Below are 22,800 nucleotides of genomic sequence, written 5' to 3'. Positions count from 1 at the left end.
AAAAATAAAAAAAAGGTTCTCCTAAGGAACTTAAAATATTAAGTTTTCCTACCTGTCAAATGGTACACGAGAACTTTCCTGTTAAATGGTGAGTTCCCATGTTTTTCAAGGCAAAATTCCCATCACATAAAGGACTGGCTACTAAAAAGACCAGAACTCATTTCATGGCTTGAAAGCAGTGAAAAATGTAAGTAGCTGCAGAGGAGAAGACCAAAGTGAGCAGAGCTCAGAGCTCACCACTGCAAACTGAAAAATGCAAGCAAAAACAAAAAGCAAAACAAAACCACCACCAACAAAAAACAATCTAAATGCTGTGCCTCCCAAAGAAAACCAATTACCAGCTCTAAGAGAGCTCAGGCTACCAAGAACAATACTATCACAGGCAAACAAACAAACAAAAAAAAAACCCATATTTTTAATAATAAAGAAATACACAAACAGACGCAAAATAGTTCCAAAGCATTTCTCGGAGTTCTGAAGGAAAAGTTCTTGGAAAAGTACTATATGAAGCAAAAGTGTTTAGCTGTTTAATGAAATACTCTGCAAAATGTGAAATACTATTAGGGCGGAGATGTCTAGTTCACTCTCATGCTGTACCTTTATACAGCAGACCCGTATAAATGATGACCTTGGGGCACCTGGGTGGCTCAGTGGGTTAAAGCCTCTGCCTTCGGCTCAGGTCATGATCCCAGGGTCCTGGGATGGAGCCCCGAGTCGGATTCTCTGCTCAGCGGGGAGCCTGCTTCCTTCTCTCTCTGCCTACTTGTAATCTCTGCCTGTCAAATAAATAAATAAAATCTTTAAAAAAAAAAAAAATGATGACCTTATTCTTCCATCTGCTCGTATGCAACTGATGAATCAGACCAATAAAATTCTTTAAAGATATTTTTCAAAATATGAAGCACTGACAGACTTCCGCTCTGATCTAGAAGAAATAACTGGGACTGGATTTGCCCTAGCATCTGAAAATAACAACAACCAAAAAAAACCAAAAACAAAAACAAAAAACTGATTTCAAAACCTTAAGCATTAAGGCAGAGTTTGCAGGGCAGGTGAGGAAAGGAAAGAACTAGAGAGCACTCTGAAAATCCCGCAGAAGGGCTCCCTTAAAGCCTCCGCTCACTATCACCATGCCTAGGAAAACTACCCAAGGCCAGGAAAAGAACCACCAGTAAGGATTAATGGGCACAAGTACCTGAAATCACACACAGCCAGAGGGGAAAATCTCAGGATTCACAGAGCATTGGGTGGAGTACTCAAAAGAATTTTGCCATATTTAGGAAACAAAACTGGCCCTAAACCAAATGTAGCTTCGTCCCCATGAGCAAAATTTAAAACAAGACGTGAAAGGACCACAATGTCCAAGTAACTTAACCAAATCCTAGAACAAAATTCAGGAATATTTACAAGAAAACAAAGACATCTGCTATCAGTACCCAAAAGGTAAAATTTACAATATCTAGTATCCAAAACATATGTAAGGTATGTAAAAAGGGGGGGAGTGGTTATTAATCAACTGAAACTAAGCCAAAAATGACATAAGAAGACAAAATGAGTAAACAAGAACATTAAAGGTATTATAATACCTGTATTTCATAGTCCAAGAAGCTACAGGAAAGACTGAATGTTCAATGAAAGCTATTAACGATTTTTTTTTCTAAAAAGACCCAACTCAAACTTCTAGAGCTCAAAACTATAATCTAATAAAAAATACATTACATAAGATTAACAACAGATTGGAAATTATAGAGAAGATTGAAGACTTTGGAGACACAGTAATAATAGAGGGGGAAACATCAGCATTCAGTGAGATGTGGGACTTGAAGTGCCTAAAATACTTAGATAAATCTAACCAACAATATGTAAGACTACATACTGAAATCTATTTTAAAAATTGATGAGCGAGGGGCGCCTGGGTGGCTCAGTGGGTTAAAGCCTCTGCCTTCGGCTCAGGTCATGATCTCAGGGTCCTGGGATCGAGCCCTCCATCGGGCTCTCTGCTCATTGGGGAGCCTGCTTCCTCCTTTCTCTCTGCCTGCCTCGCTGCCTACATGTGATCTCTGTCTGTCAAACAAATAAATAAAATCTTTAAAAAAAAAATTGATGAGCGAAATTAAAGAATTAAATGAAAAAATACACCTATTCAGGGATAAGAAGATTCAACATGACTAAGATGTCAATTTTCCTATGTCACTTTGTACATTCAATGCAATCCCAACCAAAAATCCGAGGTTTTATCGTACAAATTTACTAGCTAACTCAAAGACTGATATGGGGAAAAAAATAAAACGAAATAAAATTGATGCAGAAATGCAAAGGACCTAGAATACCCAAAATAACTTTTGTTTTAAGTAGGCTCCATGGAGCCCAATGAGGGGCCTGAACTCACAACCATGATGAGATCGAGAACTGAGCCAAAATTCAGAGTTGAACGCTCAACCAACTGAGTCACCCCAGCACCCCATCCAAAATAACTTTTAAAAAGTAGGGTACAGGGGCACCTGGGTGGCTCAGTGGGTTAAGCCTCTGCCTTCAGCTCTGGTCATGATCTCAGGGTCCTGGGATCAAGTCCCATATCGGGCTCTCTGCCCGGCAGGGAGCCTGCTTCCCCCTCTCTCTCTGCCTGCCTCTCTGCCTACTTGTGATCTCTGTCAAGTAAATAAATAAAATCTTTAAAGAAAAAAAAAGAAGTAGGGTACAGGTGGAGAGCATACACGGTCTTCAAGACTTAAAAAGCAACAATCAAGACTGTGTGGTAATGTCATCAAGATAAACAAATGAGTGGGGGCACCTGGGTGGCTCAGTGGGTTAAGGCTCCGGTGGTGATCCCAGGGTCCTAGAATCGAGCCCCGAGTTGGGCTCTCTGCTCAGCGGGGAGCCTGCTTCCTCCTCTCTCTCTGCCTGATTCTCTGCCTACTTGTGATCTCTGTCTGTCAGATACATAAATAAAATCTTTAAAAATTAAAAAAAGATAAACAGATGAGTGAAATAGACTAGAGAATCAAGAAATAGACCCACATTAGTCAACTGATTTTTGACAGATATACAAAAGAAATTCAGTGAAGCAAGCATAATCTGTTTAATGAATGGTGTTGGAATAATAGGATACTCTTGCACAAAAAAATAAACTGGAAAAAAGACATGGATGCTGTAAGTGTTTGTCTCTATCTTGATATGGGTAGTGGTTATATAGGTAAAAATTCATCAAGCCATATACTTAATATATGTGTACTTAACGATACATATGAATACCTCGAAAATGGAGACAAATAAAGTCAGCGTATAAGTTAGCATAGAGAAGGGTGCCTGGCTGGCTCGGTCAATAGAGCATGTGACTCTCGATCTTGGGGTTGTGAGTTTGAGCCCCACATTGGGGGACAGAGATTAGTTAAAAATAAGTTAGCATATAGAGTAAGCTCCCATATTTATTTTAAAAATAATATTTTTTGTTTGAAATAAAAGAATTTCTATCTATCCATCCAATATTTTGTACACGCATATACACACACCCAGAGACACAGCAAAGTCTGGAATGAGGTTCAGCTAATATCAATTGACAGTGACTGGAATAATCCCATCTTCCTGCATTTCCACTTTTTCAATATATAACAATATATTGTTTTAAATTATAACACTGTTTGAATTATAACAATACAGTCAATTTTTTATAAGTGGAAGCGAAGTTATTAATAGTGTTTAATTCTGGGTAAAGAGAATATGAGAGTTTATATTTTCTTCTCTGTAATTTTCTATATATTTTTAATTCTCCCACTTAAAAAATATTTATATAACTCCAAACACTATATATAGCAACATGAAAAAATTCTGTTATGCTAAAAAAAGTTGTTTGTTATAACTAAAACTATTAAACTTCTCTAAGTACCTAGACAAGATCCACACAAAAACCTTAAAAAGGAAAATAGGTTAATATTTAGGAAATAAGATTGTTGGACTTGTTTTCTTTTTAATAACTTTTTTTTTACAAGTTTTTGTGACCCAAAAATGGGGATGTGCCAATGACAAGTATGCACAAGAAGGGAACAAAACGCATGGAATGTTGTTGAAGATCCCACAAAGGTCCAACAATGGAAAACAGAAATCACCTTTTCTATAAATGGTGCTTGAACAACGGAACATCCACCTGCAAAAAAGTGAATCTGGACACAGATCTTACTGCCTTCACAAAAATTAACTTGAAATGGGTAGCCTGAACTGCACAGCCAAGTACAAGACATAACATGAAACTCCCAGAAGTGAACACTGGAGAAAACTTACATGATCGTGGGTATGGCACAGAGTTTTTAGGTTATAATGCCAAAGACATGACCCGTAACAGAAATCACTAATGATTCATTAAAAGTACAAACTTCTGCTCTGGGAAAGACTCTGTCAAGAGAATAAGACAAGCCACAGACTGGGAGAAAAATACTTGCAACACGCATATATCCGCATACCTCCAGCTGTAACACGCAACCAAAGGACAGGGAGACAATTACTCCCCTCTTACTCACAACGGACTTAATAAAGACAATCATCAGAAACATCCAGTTTCTGGCCAGGGCTTGGGAAAACGGGTGCGCGAATACACCACTCGTGGGAGCGAAAATGACCATCTTTCTGGAGGACCTTTGGACTCTCTAAAAATACAAAATGTCAAGATACTCGGGCGTGGCTATTCCTCTGCCACTGCCATGATTTTACACCACTGGTCTACTCCCTGATGTACATGAATGCTCACTGTTTTAACAGAAGATTTAAAAAAAGAAAAGAAAAAGAAACAAGTTAAGTGTTTGTTATAAAAAATGGATGGGAGAGGGACCACTAATCAAATAGATTATGGTGTATCCATATGAAGAATGCTACATAGCCACTAAAAAGATTGAGATAGACCTGTATGTGTTACTAGAAAAGATCTCCAAAATAAAGAAAAACAAGCGAATGAATAAAGGGTCAAAAATATGCATAGTATGATTCCATTTGTTTAAAGAAAATATAATTTTAATGAATATTCCTTAATTTTAATGAATATTCCTTAAGTGTATATAAAGTATTATATATTAAAATATTAAATACTAAAGAATGTATATTCTGGTTTAAAGATTATACATTCACGCATACTTAAAAACAATTTTCTATTCCTCTCAAGGAACCAAAGGTACATCAGGAAGGATATGAACAGAGTGAAAAGTCTTCATTTTTTATTTTATTCCTCTTGAAATATCTGAATTTTCTTATATAACTAAATTTTAGAAATTATGTATTTTAATGGCAAAAGGGTTATGTAGGCAAAGAGATGATAGGCCTTTCAATTCGCTGGTTTATAAACTTTCTGTCTTTAATCTAATAAATGTTTTATCCTTTATGTCTGTTTATATTTTATGTTTTACATGCACACATAAGCATATATATATTTAAATCTAGCTTCTGCAGCTGACTCTCAAATGATCAATAATTACCATCTTAATTCAGCTACACAAGGTTTCTTGGTTACAAAGTGAACATTCTGGCAAATGGAATCAAACATTCAAGCCAAACTGGAAAGGTTATTTCTGACAGAAAATTCACATCATATCCTGGGGGCTCTCTGTTGGACATCACAACCAAGTTTCTAACCAGAGAAGCGGCAGATCCTGAAAAGGAAGAAATAAATGAACACCGCAAGTGTTCTCTACACCAAACTGTTAGCCCCTCCTGTACCCTCTTAAATTTCCCCCAAAACCAAAGCCCATATTATTATCCCATTTCACAAATGTACTAGACACAGTGGTCTGAAGTAACTGGTCCAACGTAATTGTAAACGGGTAACACAATCCGGTAAGTTTCTTTTTTTTTTTTTTTTTTTAATTTATTAAAATTTTTTTTTTTTTTTAAAGATTTTATTTATTTATTTGACAGAGAGAAATCACAAGTAGATGGAGAGGCAGGCAGAGAGAGAGAGAGGGAAGCAGGCTCCCTGCTGAGCAGAGAGCCCGATGCGGGACTCGATCCCAGGACCCTGAGATCATGACCTGAGCCGAAGGCAGCGGCTCAACCCACTGAGCCACCCAGGCACCCCAATCCGGTAAGTTTCTACTAACTATACTTCAACGTCCACCGAACACTATGACCATATCTATCCACTGTAAGGAGTGGCTTAAAAAAACCCTGACCTATCACCCAACATTACACCTCTCTGCCTCAAAGCCTTCAGGAAATCCCAATGTTAAGAATTACACGTGGGGGGGCGGGGGGACGCCTGGGTGGCTCAGTGGGTTAAAGCCTCTGCCTTCAGCTCTGGTCATGATCCCAGGGTCCTGGGATCGAGCCCGGAGTTGGGCTCTCTGCTCAGCGGGGAGCCTGCTTCCTTGTCTCTCTCTGCCTGCCTCTCTGCCCACTTGTGTTCTCTGTCTGTCAAATAAATAAATAAAATCTTTAAAAAAAAAAAAAAAAAGAATTACACGTGGGTTTAGAAACTAAGACATGGATTCCCAAGATACTGATTCTTCATGTTTAGCAGGAAAAGGGGAGGGATTGTTTTGCCCCTCTATCCACATATACTGTCACATGTCCCAAGACTTCGAGGAGAAAAAAGTGTTTAGTCTCCAGACAGCCTAGCAGTAATTTTCAAACAGTACTGCATCCGCGGTGCCAAGATGTCCCAGGGTGCAAAGGGAGTGGAAACCCAAAAAACCATAATGAGCCAGGCTCAGATGAAGAGAAGAGGTGTTACTGGAAACAACACTAACCAGCTCACACAACTTCGTGGACTCTGCTCCAGAATGACCACATTTCTTTCTGCCACAAACTGTGTCATGGACCTCAAAGCTATTTGTTCAAAGCCCTGATCAAAGACTGGACCCCTTCAACAAAGCTTGCTTTGAATTAAAAGTGGGGCTGACCAAAACACTCTCGGAGGAGGAAGGGAATTTAACAGGTATCTACAATAAAGGATTTTCTTAGTTTTTGAAATTCCAACTTCTATGAAGACATGAAAGTTGATGAAAACGTGAGCCCTCAACTGCCTTCAAACCTCCTTGACATCTGTAACCAGAGTCTGTCCACAAAAGCTCTGCTCTGAGGTTTCCATAAGGTCGCCTAAAGTCACAGCCAAAGTTTGTCTTCCCAATTAAATGGTCTATTAAAGGCCAACTTATAAAGAGAAGAGAGTCAACATTTAATTGGAAAGCAAATCACCTAACAGTAAGTGGTAGACACATTTCCCAATTAAAAATCTGACAAGAACTCACAAAAATAAAACAGCAACTCCAAAATGCCATCTTGCCCATTTCCCCATTTAGAAAGGCTGCCTGCTCCGATTTCACACCAAAGAAAAGGTTAGGGGGGGAAAATCAATAGAAAAGTTGGAAAATGCTGCGTGTGCGTGCACACGTGTAAAACTGTCCAAATTTACATCAGTAGGTGATCGCAACTCTGTCCACCCAATTAGTTCCATTTTAAAGGGCCAGTGGCAAGATTTCAAACCAAAAGCTGCAGGTAGCAGTGGCCTCCGACAGACTCGGTCCCAAGCACCATCCATCTCCTCATCAAAGCCCCACTTCCCAGCCTGAGGACCTCTTCTGCAATACCCCGGGAGTCTACCCTTTGAAACATCTGACTGTCCAGAAATATTTTTATTCAACACTTTTTAAATGGTTAAGAATTTCATTTATGAGTCTCAAGGTACTTAAATACCCATCGACCAAAATGTAACATTTTCACTACTCCACACTAGACTTCTTGAAAATGTTTTGATTTTTAAATGCTTGAAAGTGACGAATGATCATACTAGCAAAATAGTTATTATTTAACTATTTGGTACCACAGATGGAAAGAGTGATGAGATTTGGCTAGTTCCCATGTCTATACTTAATGTGTCCTTAGGCTGAACCCTTAACCACCTGTTGTTTTTTTATTCAGTGTTAAAAGATGACTAGCAATAAATGCTGCTTCGGGGTGCCTGGGTGACTCAGTGGGTTAGGCCTCTGCCTTTGGCTTGGGTCATGATCTCAGGATCCTGGGATGGAGCCCTGCATCAGGCTCTCTGCTCAGCGGGGAGGCTGCTTCCCTCTCTCTCTCTCTCTACCTGCATCTCTGCCTACTTGTGATCTCTGTCTGTCAAATAAATAAATAAAATCTTTTTTTTTAAATGCTGTTTCAAGTCCTAGAAATAGCTTTAAATATATATGATGTGTTAGACTAGTACATAATAAGGTATAGGAATGACTTTTTAGAGAGATTTTTTGAGAGAAAGAGCGCGCGCATGTGTGTGTGTGCATGTGTACACCAGCTATGGCAGTTGGGGGGTGGGAGGGGTTGCTGCAGGGAGAGAATCTCAAGATTCCCCTGTGAGCACAGACTCATAGCCCTGAGGTCACAACCTGAGCCAAAACCAAGAGTCAGACACTTAACTGAGCCATCCAGGTGCTCCTAGAAATGACTTTTTTAACATATCTGAACAAAAGCAAAGGAGAAGTTTTAATATTCACTATTTAAAAAAAAAAAAAAAAGCTCAGTGATATAAAAAGATAAACAAAGGGGCACCTGGGTGGCTCAGTGGGTTAAAGCCTCTGCCTTCAGCTTGGGTCGTGATCCCAGGGTTCTGGGAGAGAGCCCTGAATCAGGCTCTCTGCTCAGCAGGGAGCCGGCTTCCTCCTCTCTCAGCCTGCCTCTCTGCCCACTTGTAATCTCTGTCTGTCAAATAAATAAATAAAATCTTAAAAAAAAAAAAAAGATAAACAAAGCTAAACTAATCAAACTAATCAAACTTTTCAAAGGATTACTACTGACTCACTTATATGGTGACAAAATGACAGGTCCAAAGAAACATAAAAGAGAACTGACATGTATCAATATATCTTCAAGAAGGCTCAGGTTTTATAAACATGAACCTAAAATGGATTCGGGAAAGCTTTGGTCTTTGAGAGAGAATCTGAAAAGAGGTTAAAGAGAAGAGGAGATAATCCAAGTTTAACATGAGGAATTAAGAATCATGAATACAGTGTTGCAAGAAGGGGTAACACAAAGAATACAAACTGAACAGAGAGACAAAGCAACTTCAGAGTAACAGAACAATTTACTAACAAGAAATATACATTCCCCATTTCCCCCCCCCCTCAATTTTGTAATGTAATTGACATATAACACCATAGTCGTTTAAGGTGTACAACATGATTTAATATATTATGTATATTGCAAAATGATTACAATAAGGTTAGTTAACATGGACCCATTGCACATAGTTACAATTTCTTTCTCTTGTAATAGAACCTGTAAGATCTACTCTCTTAGAAACTACATTCCCCACTCTATTCTCCTCTGAAGTACTCACCCCTGCTTCTCCCCACCCAAACACCAAAGTACTACTACCACCCTACTCGCATTAACTGCCACTGTTCACAAAGTTTAAACCATTGCATATGTTCAAAAAGCTCATCAGGGAGGAAACAACAAGGAGAGAGAGCTGGCAACACTCTCAGGCCAAACCCACAATTTTCCTGTGACACAAAGAAATACTTGAGAAGCAACAACAACTAGTCTTAAATAAGGTCATATGTAACCATGAATTCTAATCCTTAATAAACTTGCCCAGGGTGTTAGATCTGGACCCTCCATTATACTATGCTAGGTAACAGTAACGAAAGTATTATGCAAGTGGTCTGAGGTGGTCAAGGATAAAGAAGACAAATGAACAACATTAATACACAATAGAATTCAACATAAAAATTGTGTAGGCCTAAATCATGATGATATGTGAAGGTAATATAGATGGGCAGAAGATGCGGGTGAATAACCACAAAATCATATGCCACCCCATCCAGAGGGAGAGTTCCCCTGAAGAACAAAGGAACAGATAACCAAAGGCAATGTGTTTCTGAATCAGCATCAGTTTAAAAAACAAAACACAAAAACTTCAGTTTGGTTTTTATGCTTTTTCCAAATGTAGGATGTAGGGCATTTAGAATGAATGTAACTGGCATTTAAGAAAACTGATACACAGCAGAAAAGAAATGGGTGAAGCCTACAGAATCAGAAATGCACAGATGAAATGGTACGTTTATATACAGCTGTTACCTTCCCTAACCCCCACTACACTTGACCACAACTAATTCTGGATTTCCATCTTTCACTCCTTTCTTCTAGTCTTCTAGGCTGTCACAGTTTTTACTTCCATATTTTATCCCTCAAGTGAACTATACTCTGAAGGGTAACATCATGTCTGGTTCGTCTTTGCTAAACACAGAGAATTCACTCAGTTGCTCAACAAATATTTATAAAGTATGTATTAACTCCCAGGCACCATAGTACAAACTGGCACTAAATACATCGTGTAAGTGAATATTGACTATAAGGCAGAAAAAATAAAGAAGTTCAAAAAAGAATCCAAATAAATTCATATATAGAACTCCACAAAGGATTAAGATGGTATGCTACCATCTCTCCATACTCTAGTTGGAGTTTCAGTATCATGAAACAAACATTTACACTGCCTGTACAGTCACAAGAATGTGGGTCCACACTAGACCAGGGCTCCCTTTGCATGGCCCACCAAGTTTATGAAGCATTTCCACACAGAGAACAATTCTTATCTAAAAAACAAAACAAACAAAAAAACAGTAATAATTTCGTAGTCTTAAACTAGAAGCCCCTAAAAAACACCCATGAGATGGGTCTTTATCAGTCCGGGAGTATTAGGCTATTTTAAAATTCAATCTATTCTTATATTCAAACCCTGACTAACTACCAGGTACTGTTGAGGCTGAATTTTTTTTTTTTTTTTTTTTTTTTTTTAATCATCAGGACAGGGACGCATGGGTGGCTCAGTTGGTTGGATGACTGCCTTCAGCTCAGGTCATGATCCCGGAGTCCCGAGATCGAGTCCCGCATCGGGCTCCCAGCTCCACTGGGAGTCTGCTTCTCTCTCTGACCTTCTCCTCACTCATGCTCTCTGTCACTGTCTCTCTCTCAAATAAATAAATAAAATCTTAAAAAAAAAAAATCATCAGGACATTGCGGGGGCCCTCCTAGAACTCAACTAGAAGTTTAGCATGGGGCGGGGGTTTACTTGATGAAAAATTCCCGAGTTGACATTCAAATGTCAACAATGTAAAAACGTGTTATAATACATTTTATTCAGGTTGTTGTAATCACTTCCCGTATCATCCTTAATGATGTCCAAAAGGATTCCCCACCCTTACTTTATTTCACATTTTTAAAAAAGGAGCCCCTAAAAGCTCCACCAGTCCCCCTCCCACCATGCATATTCTGGAAAAATAACGTGCATAGAAGATAACCCGAAATTTGTTTATCCTTCCGGGATAGGAAGGCAGAATAAAAATGGAAAACGACTGTACGCCTTCCAACCCAGAGCCCTTCTGCAAGCTCACTACAGGCTCTGGTATTGGAGGCTGTGGCCATTCACAGGTGGTTGGAGGTGTCCGAAGTGTGAGAACACAATCTGCAACTTCGGGGCCTTCCACCCAGAAATCCAGGAAACAAGGCGCCTGCCCCAAGTGAGCGCTGCCGAAGGCAACCCATAAATAAACGCTGTGTGAATCAGTGAGCACACCTGGCTTTCTCTACCAAGCCCCTAACAGCGTGCTTCTAGGGCCCACGGACCCTAATGGAAAGCTCAGGTCCTAAAGACAAGACAGCGAGGCGGGGCTCCTCCCTTTAGTCCGACCCCAGAGAAAACTGGGGGGGAACTGCGGGGGCCCTCCGGAGGGGCTGGGGGGAGGCAGGGAGGAAGGAGGAGGGGTCGGCAGGGTGGAACCCAGCTAACCCTTCTCCCTTCCAAAGCGGAGGTCGAGCCGCTGCCCGCTGCCCCCTGGCCCCTGACCCTGCCTCCTGCCTCCCTCACCTGATCACAGAGATGAGCAGCCCCGAGGGGTCTTTGCTTTTGCTGACTGTGCTTCTGTATTTCCCACCAGCCGCTTCTGCCGCCATCTTGGTACCGGGCGGAGCGGGGGAACGGGTGGGTAAGAACGCACCAAGCGAACGTAAACTCTGTAATTGACCTCGCTGGGGAGTAACCAATGGAAGAAGAGAAATTCGGAGACGGGAAACTGGACAGTCCAATCGCTGAACTAAGGAGGTGGGACTGATGAAGCAAGTTTCACGGTCTCGCATTCGCTCTAAGCACTCTGGGAATTGTAGTTTCTTTCCGTGGTTCCTGGGAGCGCAGGAAGACTAAACCAGTGGCAACTTGGTGAAGTCTCGTAATGACTGGTTTGTATTTATTCTGATCTGGTGTGGGTTTTGTTTTGTTTTGTTTAACAGTTTCCCTTTTTTTAGAATTTTATCATGTTTTTCTTTTAACATTTTATTTATTTATTTGACAGGCAGAGATCACAAGTAAGCAGAGAGGCAGGCAGAGAGAGAGGAGGAAGCAGGCTCCCCGCTGAGCAGAGAACCCCATGCGGACCCCGAGATCATGACCTGAGCCGAAGGCAGTGGCTTAACCCACTGAGCCACCCAGGCGCCCCAAGAATTTTATCATGTTTCTAATCAAATTTATCTTACAATGCCATGAAGAGTATATAGGGGTGTGTTTTTACTTGGTGGGGGAGGAGGGGGTGTGCGTCTATGAGCAAAATTTGACTTTAAACACGAGTGGTTTAAAAAAACAGTTTAATACCTAGGGGCGCCTGGGTGGCTCAGTGGGTTAAGCTTCTGCCTTCGGCTCAGGTCATGATCTCAGGGTCCTGGGATCCAGTCCCCCATCGGGTTTTCTGTTCAGCAGCGAGCCTGCTTCCCCCTCCCTCTCAGCCTGCCTCTCTGCCTGCTTACTCTCTCTCTCTCTCTCTCTGTCAAAAAAGTAAATAAAATCTTAAAAAAAAAAAAAAAAAAACTTTAGTACTTAGTCGGGGCTTCATAAGTAGCAAAGCAGCTCCCTCGTTGCGATCTCTTGAAAATCAGCCCTCGACACACAGAAAAATGAAAAATTTAAATCAAATAAATAAAAACAATTCAATAAAATGTGAAAATGAGACACGGGAATGCTTTTCTTTAGAGAATAAACGCTTATTCTCTAAAACTAAATGTTTCTCCATTCGTTTCATGTGTGAGTTCAGCTATCTTCCAGTGTGCCTGTATTTCCAGGTAATTCTAAAAAAAAATAATGCGAAATAGATATTAACCGAAACACCAAAAAGCAAAACTGACCAATTTGCAGATTTTTTTTCTTCCCAAGCTAAATAAAATATACTTAGTAATAATGTATTTGTGTTTTCTTAATATTTTTCCCGGTAGGTTTTTATATTTCTTGCATTTGACTCTACTGGCTTAATCATTTATTCAGAAGATGAAATAAATAAGAAAGATTAGTGTGCATATGAAAAGCATAAATCAAGGAACAAGAGGAAAAATAAAAATGAAATAGGAGGGAAGGATGCTGCTTAGTAGCAGTAAAGACTTAAAGAACTTCAAAGATGAAGAGAATGCAAATTCAGATGTTCTAGAGTTGTAGAGTAAACACAACACATCAACTACCTTTACTGAAAAACATAGGAGTATTAAATAAATTGTAGAACATCCATATATGAGGCTATAACATATAGCCACTGGAAATCATAATTTTAATGGCTTTTAATGAAAGTGAGGTTTTCATGGTTTAAGTACAAAAAGCAGGCTAGAAAGTTAAATAACTTATATACAGAGAGAAAAGTAATTGGCCTTAGTGGCTAAGAATGCAAGCAGTAGGAAAAAGTCATGATCATTGCAGTTGATGCAGAAAAATCTTTACAAAATCCAATACCCTTTTCACAATGGGACACTTGGAAAACTAGAAATGGAAGGGAACTTCTTCAACATGATAAAGAATATTTATTAAAAACACACAGCTGGGGTGCCTGGGTGACTCAGTGGGTTAAAGCCTCTACCTTCGGCTCAGGTCATGATCCCAGAGTCCTGGGATCAAGCCCCATGTCGGGCTCTCTCCTCAGTGGGGAGCCTGCTTCCTCCTCTCTCTCTCTGCCTGCCTCTCTGCCTACCTGTGATCTGTGTCTGTCAAATCAATAAATTTTTTTTTTTAAATCTTTAAAAAAAAAAAAACACACAGCTAACATCATACTCAAAGGTGAAAAACTGAAAGAAAGCCTTCCAGCTATGATCAGGCACAGGATAAGGACACCCGCTTCTATTCAACATAGAAGTTTCTGGCTAGAAATTCTAGCCAGAGCAATTAGGCAAGAAAAAGGATAAAAAGAATCTAAATTGGAAAGGAAGATGTGAAACTGTTTGTAGACAATATGATTTTACATATGGAAATCCTAAAGACTTTTTAAAAATGATTAAAGCCAATAAATTAACTAAGCAGGAGTGTAGGATACAATGTCAAGAAAAAACGGTAGTCTTTTTATACATTAACAATGAACAATCCAAAAGAAACTTAACAAAGCAATTCCATTTACAATCACAATAAAATATTTAGGAATAAATTTAACCAAGGAACTGAAAGACTTCTACACTGAAAGCTACAAAACATTAGTGATATAAATTGAAGAACTAAGTAAATGGAAAGACATCCTGTGTCCATGAATTGGAAGACAATATAGTTAAGATATCAATGTTCCCTAAAGCTATGTATAAACTCAATGCAATTCCCATGAAAATTCCAATGGCTTTTTTTGCCAAATTGAAAAAACTGATCTTAAAATTCATATAGAATTGCAAGGAGCCCCAAACAGTCAAAGCAATCTTTAAAAAGAACTAATTTGGAGAACTGAGTCTTCTTGATTTCAAATTTACTAAAAAGCTATAGTAATCAAAAGTGTGACACTACAGAATTGTATCTCCCAATAAAGATTAAGCACACAAATTCTACCTTAGTCTGTCTTATTGAGAATTCGACTACAACAAACTGTTACTGTTGTATTATTATCAGCCAAACTCCTGTTGTTGTTGTTACATTGTTATTATTATGATGATTTGAAAAATTAAACCTGAGATCAAACAAATAATAAAGAGCTTGAGATTTGAACCTTGTAAAAAAAAAAAAAGTGTGGCACTTACATAAACACACAGATAAATGGTATAGTATGCAGAGTCCTGAAATGAGCCCAAATATCTAAGATCATTTGATTTCCTACAACGGTGCTGATATCATTCAATGGAAAAAGAAAAGTCTCTTCAACAATGATTCAGGGAAAACTGTAAATACATGTGCAAAAGAATGAAGTTGGATCCTGTCTTAGTCCACTCAAGCTACTATAACATACCACAGACTGGGTAGCTTATAAACAACAGAAACCTATTTCTTCCATTTCTGGAGACTTTGAGTCCAAGACAAAGGTGTCAGCAGTCATGTTCCAGGGAAGACTCCCCGCCTGGTTCATGGTCAGCACCTTCATCCTGTGTCCTCAGTGGTGGAAGGGATGAGGAACTTCTGTGAAGTCTCTTTTAAAAGAAAACTAATTCCTAATCACCTCTTATCTCCTAATACTATTGGCTTTGGAGGTTAGGACTCAATATATGAATTTGCAGGTCAGGGAGAATACAGTCAGACCTCACAGTGTATTACAAAATTTAACCCAAAATGGATCAAGACCTAGATATAAGAGATAAAATTCTTAAAAGAAAAAATGGGGTAAATCCTTATGACCCTAGATTTGGCAATGGATTTTTATATATCAAACCAAGAATATGAACAACAAAGGGAAAAATAGATGACATGGATTTCACCAAAATTAGAAACTTTAGTGTATCAAAGGACACAACCAAGAAAGTAAAAAAGACACCCCACAGGGTGTGAGAAAATATATGCAAATCATATATCTGATTTGAGTCTTGTCTCCAGCATATGGAAAGAATTCTTAGAACTCAACCGCAAAAGACAGAAACTCCGATTAAAAACTGGGCAATGGACTAGCGTAGACATTTCTTCAAAGGAAATATACAAATGGGCAACAAACGGGGCGCCTGGGTGGCTCAGTGGGTTAAGCCTCTGCCTTTGGCTCGGGTCATGATCCCAGGGTCCTGGGATCGAGCCCCACGTCCGGCTCTTTGCTCGGCAGGGAGCCTGCTTCTCCCTCTCTCTCTGCCTGCCTCTGCCTACTTGTGGTCTCTCACACTGTCAAATAAATAAATAAAATCTTTAAAAAAAAAAAATGGGCAACAAACACATAAAAAGATGCTCAACAACATTAGTCACCAGGGAAATGTAAATCAAAACCATAGTGAGATACCACTTCACACCCACTAGTATGGCTATAATTTTAAATACCAGAAAATAAATGTTGGCAAGAATGTGGAGAAACTGGAACGCTTGTACATTGTTGGTGGGAATGTAAAAGGGTGCAGACAATGTCGAAAATAGTTTGGTGGTTCCTCAAAAAAATTAAAATTACCACATGACCCAGAAATTTGACCCATAGGAATGGGACCCAAGAGAACTAAAAACAAGTGCTCAAAAAAACTTGTACACAAACATCCATAGCAGCACTGTTCACAATGGCCAAAAGGTGGAAACAACCTAGTGTCTATCATTGGATGAATGTGTTATAATATGTGGTATATGACTGAGGTATAAAGAAAATTTGACAGATCCATACAATGGAATATTCTTCAGCCAAAAAAAGGGAATAGAAGACTGATACATGCTACACATTGATGAACATTGAAAACATTATATTAAGTGAAAGAAGCTAGACATGAAAGACTACATAATGTATGATTCTATTTTAATGAAATACCCAAAATGGGCAAATTTGCACCGATAGAAAGCAGATGTCAGGGTCAAGGACAGGACACCCCAAGTGGGCCACTTTAGCATAATGATTATTTTGAGTTAAAAGGCAAACAAAACCCTGCGGGTTCAGGAAAATCTCTTTACCTCCCCCTCAATTGCTTTAAATGAATGTAGATAGAAGACCTGCTCCAGGTCCACGGATAACTAACTACATTGCAGTATGAACTCAGTGTGGTAGACAGGGAGGGACCTAGCAAGGCCTGTTTGATCAAAGTCTTCTATGTCCCATTGTTTCTGCATGCCTGAGAAAACATTTGTTTATCAAACATATGCTCTTGTTTATCTTCCTATAAACTTCATTCCCTCCCTTTGATGTCCTGGACCCCGATCCCCTTCTCCGTAGTTCAGGATGACATATGTACCTCATTCTGCCAGATTGCCTTTAAAATCTCATGTTTCTGTGCATTCCCTGTGCATATGAAACTAAATTTGTATTTTCTTCTGTTAATCTGTGTCATCTCAGTTTGATCCTTAGTCCAGCTGGAAGGATTTTGAAGAGCAGAAGAAATTCTTCTTCCCCAACACAGATTAGTGATTCCCTGGGGTTGGGAAGAGATAGGAATGGGGAATGACTGCTTTATAGACATAGCATTTCCTTTGGGGAAGATGGAAATGTTCTGGAACTTGATAGTGATGATTGCATAATTTTATGAATGAATTAAAACCCACTGAATGATACACTTTAAAGTGGTTAAAACAGTACATATTATGTTATGTGTATTTGATGGCAATTAAAAAAATATATTTTAAATGAGGGTTGTGCGGAAGGACCACCTAGATTCAATACCAGCTCTTTGCTTACTGGCTCGGCTACCTCAGGCAAGTTACTTAACCTTTCTGTGCCTTTCCATTTCCTTACCTATAAAGCAGGTGATAATAATGAACTCCCTTAGAGAGAGTAATTTGGACACTCTGTGAGATAAGCGTGATCTGCTCTAGGCAAACATCAGCTATTATTGCTAAAAGTAAGTTACTAGTTTTGTTTAAAATACACCTTGATGGGTATTATGAAGTTGTTTTGAGGAGCAAGAACACAGATATTTTTTTTCCATTTTTTAACACCTTTCTGCATCTTCCAAATTTTCTACGTGTAGGTTGCCTTTGTAAACAGACATAAACAAAAGAGCTTTTTTAAAAAGCAAGACTTGGATAAACACCAAAATGGTGGCTACTTTTATCATAAACTGGAAAAGCAATTATGTGATAATTAAATCAGCACACCCCAATTAAACCTTAATTCAATGAATTGCTTTTGCTTCCCTATTCTGCTTCCTTTATACCCCGCTTCCAGAAACCTTACCCACTGCACCTTTCGTCTTCAGGTCACAGGCATACCCTTTCATACTGCCTCTGTTCTAGGTGAGCTTCTAAACTAACCCCAAACTTGCACTAAACTGTGAACAAAGAGCGAGGGAAAAAAAAAATCAAGATAGGGCTTAGTGGGTCTGTCCATCTGTAACCACAGACTCCCAAACTCACCAGGCTACTTGGAACCAGATAAAAGGTATGAAGATCTAAGGGACTGATTATAGATTTTGCTGTGTGGGGGGCTAACCTGCTACACAGGGAAGTAAAAGAAAAGGAAATGATGATAAATCATAGCACCTTCTCAATGCCCAAAGAATAAAAGCAAAAAGGCTGCAGATGTTTCAATGGGAAATAAGCAAGGAAGATTAGGATGGCTATAACAGTCCTCGCGGAATAGGTGTGTTATACTTGAGCTGGACCAAAAGGAAAAAAAAAAAAGAGAGAGAGAGACTTAAACACCAGAACAGGAAGAAAAGGGCCTTCTAGAAAAGTGGAGGTGCAAAGTGCCAAAATATATTCTATGTTAAAAGAATAATTTGAATAGAATAAAGCATTCATGGAGAAGAAATGGTGTCATAGGGAAAGAGATCCATGCGGATCTATTCAGAAAGGACCTTGAACCCCATGGCCAGGCATTGGCTATGTTTTTTTTTGCAGTGACGGTGAGAAGCAGTGTATACTCAGGTCTTGTTTTATATTGTCTATTATATTGTAAACCAGGGAAGACTGTTTCTTATTATTACATTTGTAAATATACCCAGAGGCTCTTAAAGCCACGGGAACATCCAATTAAATTAAAACGCTTTGACCTCTTTGGATGAGAGGCTCTATATAAATCCAAGGTATTGATATTCTTATTATTGCGGATAAATGAAATGTGTGAATAAGGCTACCTCAGCAGCAGATTCATAAAAAAATGCCGGGCCTGGGAGTCTGCAGGATGCCTAGCATAGACCCAGCGGATTTGAAAAAGAGTGTTTCATAACATCAGCCATGCGGGCAGAACTCTGGAAAGAGAGTTTTTCATGTCCTCTTCAATGTCGCCTGCTTATAAGAATCAGCTCACCTAAGATACAGCTTTAGGCATGGCTGAGGAAATCAAGGCACAGTCTATAGGTTAAAACTAAAGGGAAAAAGGGAATGATGCTTTCATCATGGAAAAAACAATGGTTTTATTCAGGATTTCAACTTATCAGCTTTTTCAATGGCCTCAGTTTACATAAATCTTACGAAAATATAAGCTTAATTTGAGATATGCACACATTGTATTCTATTGGAGGGAAGTGTTATAAGTAGATCACAAGAACCTGTACAAGGTTTCACCTATTATTGTGTTTGCCACATTCTTGGTACCTGGTGCAGCCTGTGTTGTCTATGGGGTTTAATCCTCATGTTGCATTTGAGTTGCATTTGAGGTTGGCCAAGAATAGTCTTTTCAATAATAAAGGGCAACATTCTAGAAAGGAGAGTGTTCTTTGTTTCTGCAGGACACCAGCCTGACTGCTGGTAACAAACACAGTAACTGTCTCCCAGGTTCGTCCCAGATTCCAACATCCAACAAACGCCAAGTGCATAAAATGTCCCAGGGACCATGCATAGCCAAATACCTTCTGGGACTCTCCACCCAGATTTTCAACCAGGCCTCGAAATGAAACCACTTTTCCTAGCCCCTTCTATTCCCTACTGCCTATTTCCCATGTGTTTCCTGCTTCAACAAATGGCTCAAAAATCTGTTGAGTGAAAAATCATCCTATGCAGTGGGACCAAATATTTGTTAATCATATATCTGATAAGAGTCTAGTATCCAGAAAATAAAGAACTCTTATAGTTCAGCACAAAAAGACAAATAATTCAAATTTTTTAAATGAGCAAAGGTTCTAAATAGACATCTCTCCAAAGGAGATATACAGATGGCCAACAAGCACATGAAAAGATGCTAAACATCATTGGTCCTTAAGGGGGGGGATGCAAACCCAAACCATGATGAGACACTACTTCACACCCACTAGAATGGCTATAATTTTTTGAAAAGGAAAACAACAATTGTTGGCAAGTATGTGGAGAAATGGGAAACCAGTGCATCACCTGTGAGAATATAAAATAGCGTAGCTGCAATGGAAAACAGCTTGGAGGTTTCCCCAGACGGTTGAACCCCAAATTACCATATGACCCAGATATTCTCCATGGAGGTATAGACACAAAACAATTGAAAATAGGTGTCCAAATAAAAATGTACACACAAATGTTTATAGCAGTACTCCTCACCATATCCCAAATCGGAAAGAACAATAATGTCCATCAATGGGTAGATGGAGAAACAAAATGTAAGCCCATACAATGGATTATTACTCGGCCATAAAAAGGAATGAAGTATTGATCAATGCTACAACATGGATACATCTCAAAAACATTCCACTAAGTAAAAGAAGCCAGACACAAAAGGTCCCATATTGTGTGATTCCTTTTCTATGAAATATCCAGAAAAGATAAATCCAAAGAGAGAGAAAATAGATGAGTGGTTGTCAGGTGAACATAGAGAGTGACTGCTTTATGGGTACAAGGCTGCCTTTGGTGGTGATGGAAATGTTCTGGGCCTGGATCGTGTTGCATACCATTGTCAATATAGTAAATGTCACTGAATTATACACTATTACATATAGATAGTTATTATCTATATGTACATTATCTATATGTACATTACATATAGATAGATTACATACATATAGATAGATTACTACATATAGATAGATTACCATATATAAATATAAACTTATAACCTATTTTATGATTTTATAAGAATATAAAGTTATAATATATACATGTAATGAAAGAGAGAAAAAGAAGGAGAAAGACCAAGCAAGTTCTATCAATGTGACCTGCACGATGCTTCTTAATTCCATACCCTTCTTGACATTCCCTTCCTGTTGATTTAATCAGGTCTTTATCATCCCTCCTCTAAGACTCTCATCAGCTTCCTACAGGGGACTCCTTTCTCTTGGATCACCCTCATTCTGATCCACCCACTACACTAGTCAAAATCCGCCAGTTCAAATGTGTCGTACGTGGTGTCTGTGGCCTTTGCTGACTTGCAGCTGTTCTGTGAGGCCTGCTCATCAGCTGACGATTTAGTGGTCCAACTGTGCAGCACCTCATGAGTTCCAGATGTTAGAAGTTTTTTCTTATGCATCTAATCTACCACTGAATGAGTGGAAAGTAAGACTTTACGTACTTTTTATGTACTGTAATATTTCTTTTTTTAAAAGATTTTATTTATTTATTTGACAGACAGAGATCACAAGTAGGCAGAGAGGCAGAGAGACAGGTGCGGGAGGTGGGGATAGGAAGCAGGCTCCCTGCCCAGCAGAGAGCCCAATTTGGGACCCAATCCCAGGACCCTGAGATCATGACCTGAGCTGAAGGCAGAGGCTTAACCCCGGGAGCCACCCACGCGCCCCAGTGTACTGTAATATTTCTTTATATGAATCTCTCCTATACCCCACCCTCAATAGGAGGGATCTGACCCTTTACTCCTGCTTTAGGAACATCGAAGGACTCTCATTGCCCATAGCATTATTTTTCAAACTGTTTACTAGAAACCCAGCTCCAAATGATCTTCCCAGCTTCTTTACTGATTACTCCCCATTATATCTTGCTCTCTGGCCACGTCCCAAACACACCAGGTATTCTTATATTTTTCCCTTGTTCTACATGCTTTATGCTCAGCCTACAATGTCACTGAGTCCCAGATCCCACATCTTAACTATGGGCTTAAAACGTGGCTACCTATCTTCAGGCTTGTTAAGAAACTCAGGAAGATATGTATGTAGGACACTCAACATATGGTTATTTTTAAGAAAGAATGTCTTTCCATTTACCTGGTTAAAGTTCTGCTTGCCCTTTAAGGCCAAAGGTCAGTAATTCACCTAAGCACTCACACCACACAGGCACACACCACAACTCCCTTTATCTCCATTAACAACATTTACAGCAAGATGGTATGGTGGTCAGAGGGGCTGTGTCAGTTTCTTCAGGCTTTTTCATTTGTAAACCTGAGCACAAACACACTGAAAATGAATTGTATAATAAAATGAATACAATGAAATGAATTCATTTTCATACTGTCAGCACCTTCCACAGACCAGGGTCTCAGTATTTGTTGAATTGAAACATCCTTTATACTCCTTTAATATATACTGGGCTAAGACCAAATCTTCCAAAATTCCTTTAAGGAAAATTAACCAGAGCGCCTGGTAAACATCACCATAGTCATCAAACTAGTCAGTGATTTAAATACAGTAATTTCTTCAGCAACTTAAAATAGACTTTACCATTTTAGCTGAATTAATTCAAATTTAAGTTGTCTTTTGGGAACCATAAATGAATAGAAATAGAAATCATTTTTGATAGATTTATAGATTATAATATCATTTTACTATATAAAATCATGAGGAATGTTAAAATAGAATCAGCAACATCATTTCATATCTGTAATTTTTCATACTGCTAGACTAAAATCCTGTGTTGTCTCATGTTTCAAATATATAAGTAAAACTGTAGACAATACAAAGATTGATGTGTTTGTTCTGTAAAAATGCTTATAGATGTTTACTGTGGGATTAAACAAATATTCAAAATGCAAAAGCTTATGAATTTTAATTTAAATAATTATTTGATAACATTTCTGTCCTTAATTGGCCTGTCAGTTGGTTTAAAAAACAAAAAAGACACTTGTGCCAGACAATGAAACAATGGAGTTGTCTATTCCAAGA

General features: G+C 38.9%; 1 protein-coding gene across 4 annotated transcripts in view; it reads right to left on the bottom strand.

Annotated features, from left to right (window-relative positions):
• The window catches only part of EXOC4 (exocyst complex component 4), a 730,537-nt gene extending 718,571 nt beyond the window's left edge, over positions 1 to 11,966 (bottom strand). For all 4 annotated transcript variants that reach the window (XM_045062998.1, XM_045062999.1, XM_045063000.1 and 1 more), the window contains exon 1: positions 11,837 to 11,966. In XM_045062998.1, the coding sequence (XP_044918933.1) occupies positions 11,837 to 11,922 (86 nt within the window). In that variant the 5' untranslated portion in view covers positions 11,923 to 11,966. The remainder of the gene's footprint in view (positions 1 to 11,836) is intronic.
• Positions 11,967 to 22,800: the final 10,834 nt, after the last annotated feature.

The sequence above is a fragment of the Mustela putorius genome, unplaced genomic scaffold (assembly GCF_011764305.1).
Source record: "Mustela putorius furo isolate JIRA1106 unplaced genomic scaffold, ASM1176430v1.1 tig00003845_pilon_pilon_pilon, whole genome shotgun sequence".
In the NCBI taxonomy this organism is placed as follows: domain Eukaryota; kingdom Metazoa; phylum Chordata; class Mammalia; order Carnivora; family Mustelidae; genus Mustela; species Mustela putorius.
Note: the sequence above shows the minus strand (reverse complement) of the source record. Positions and strands in the feature narration are given on the sequence as shown.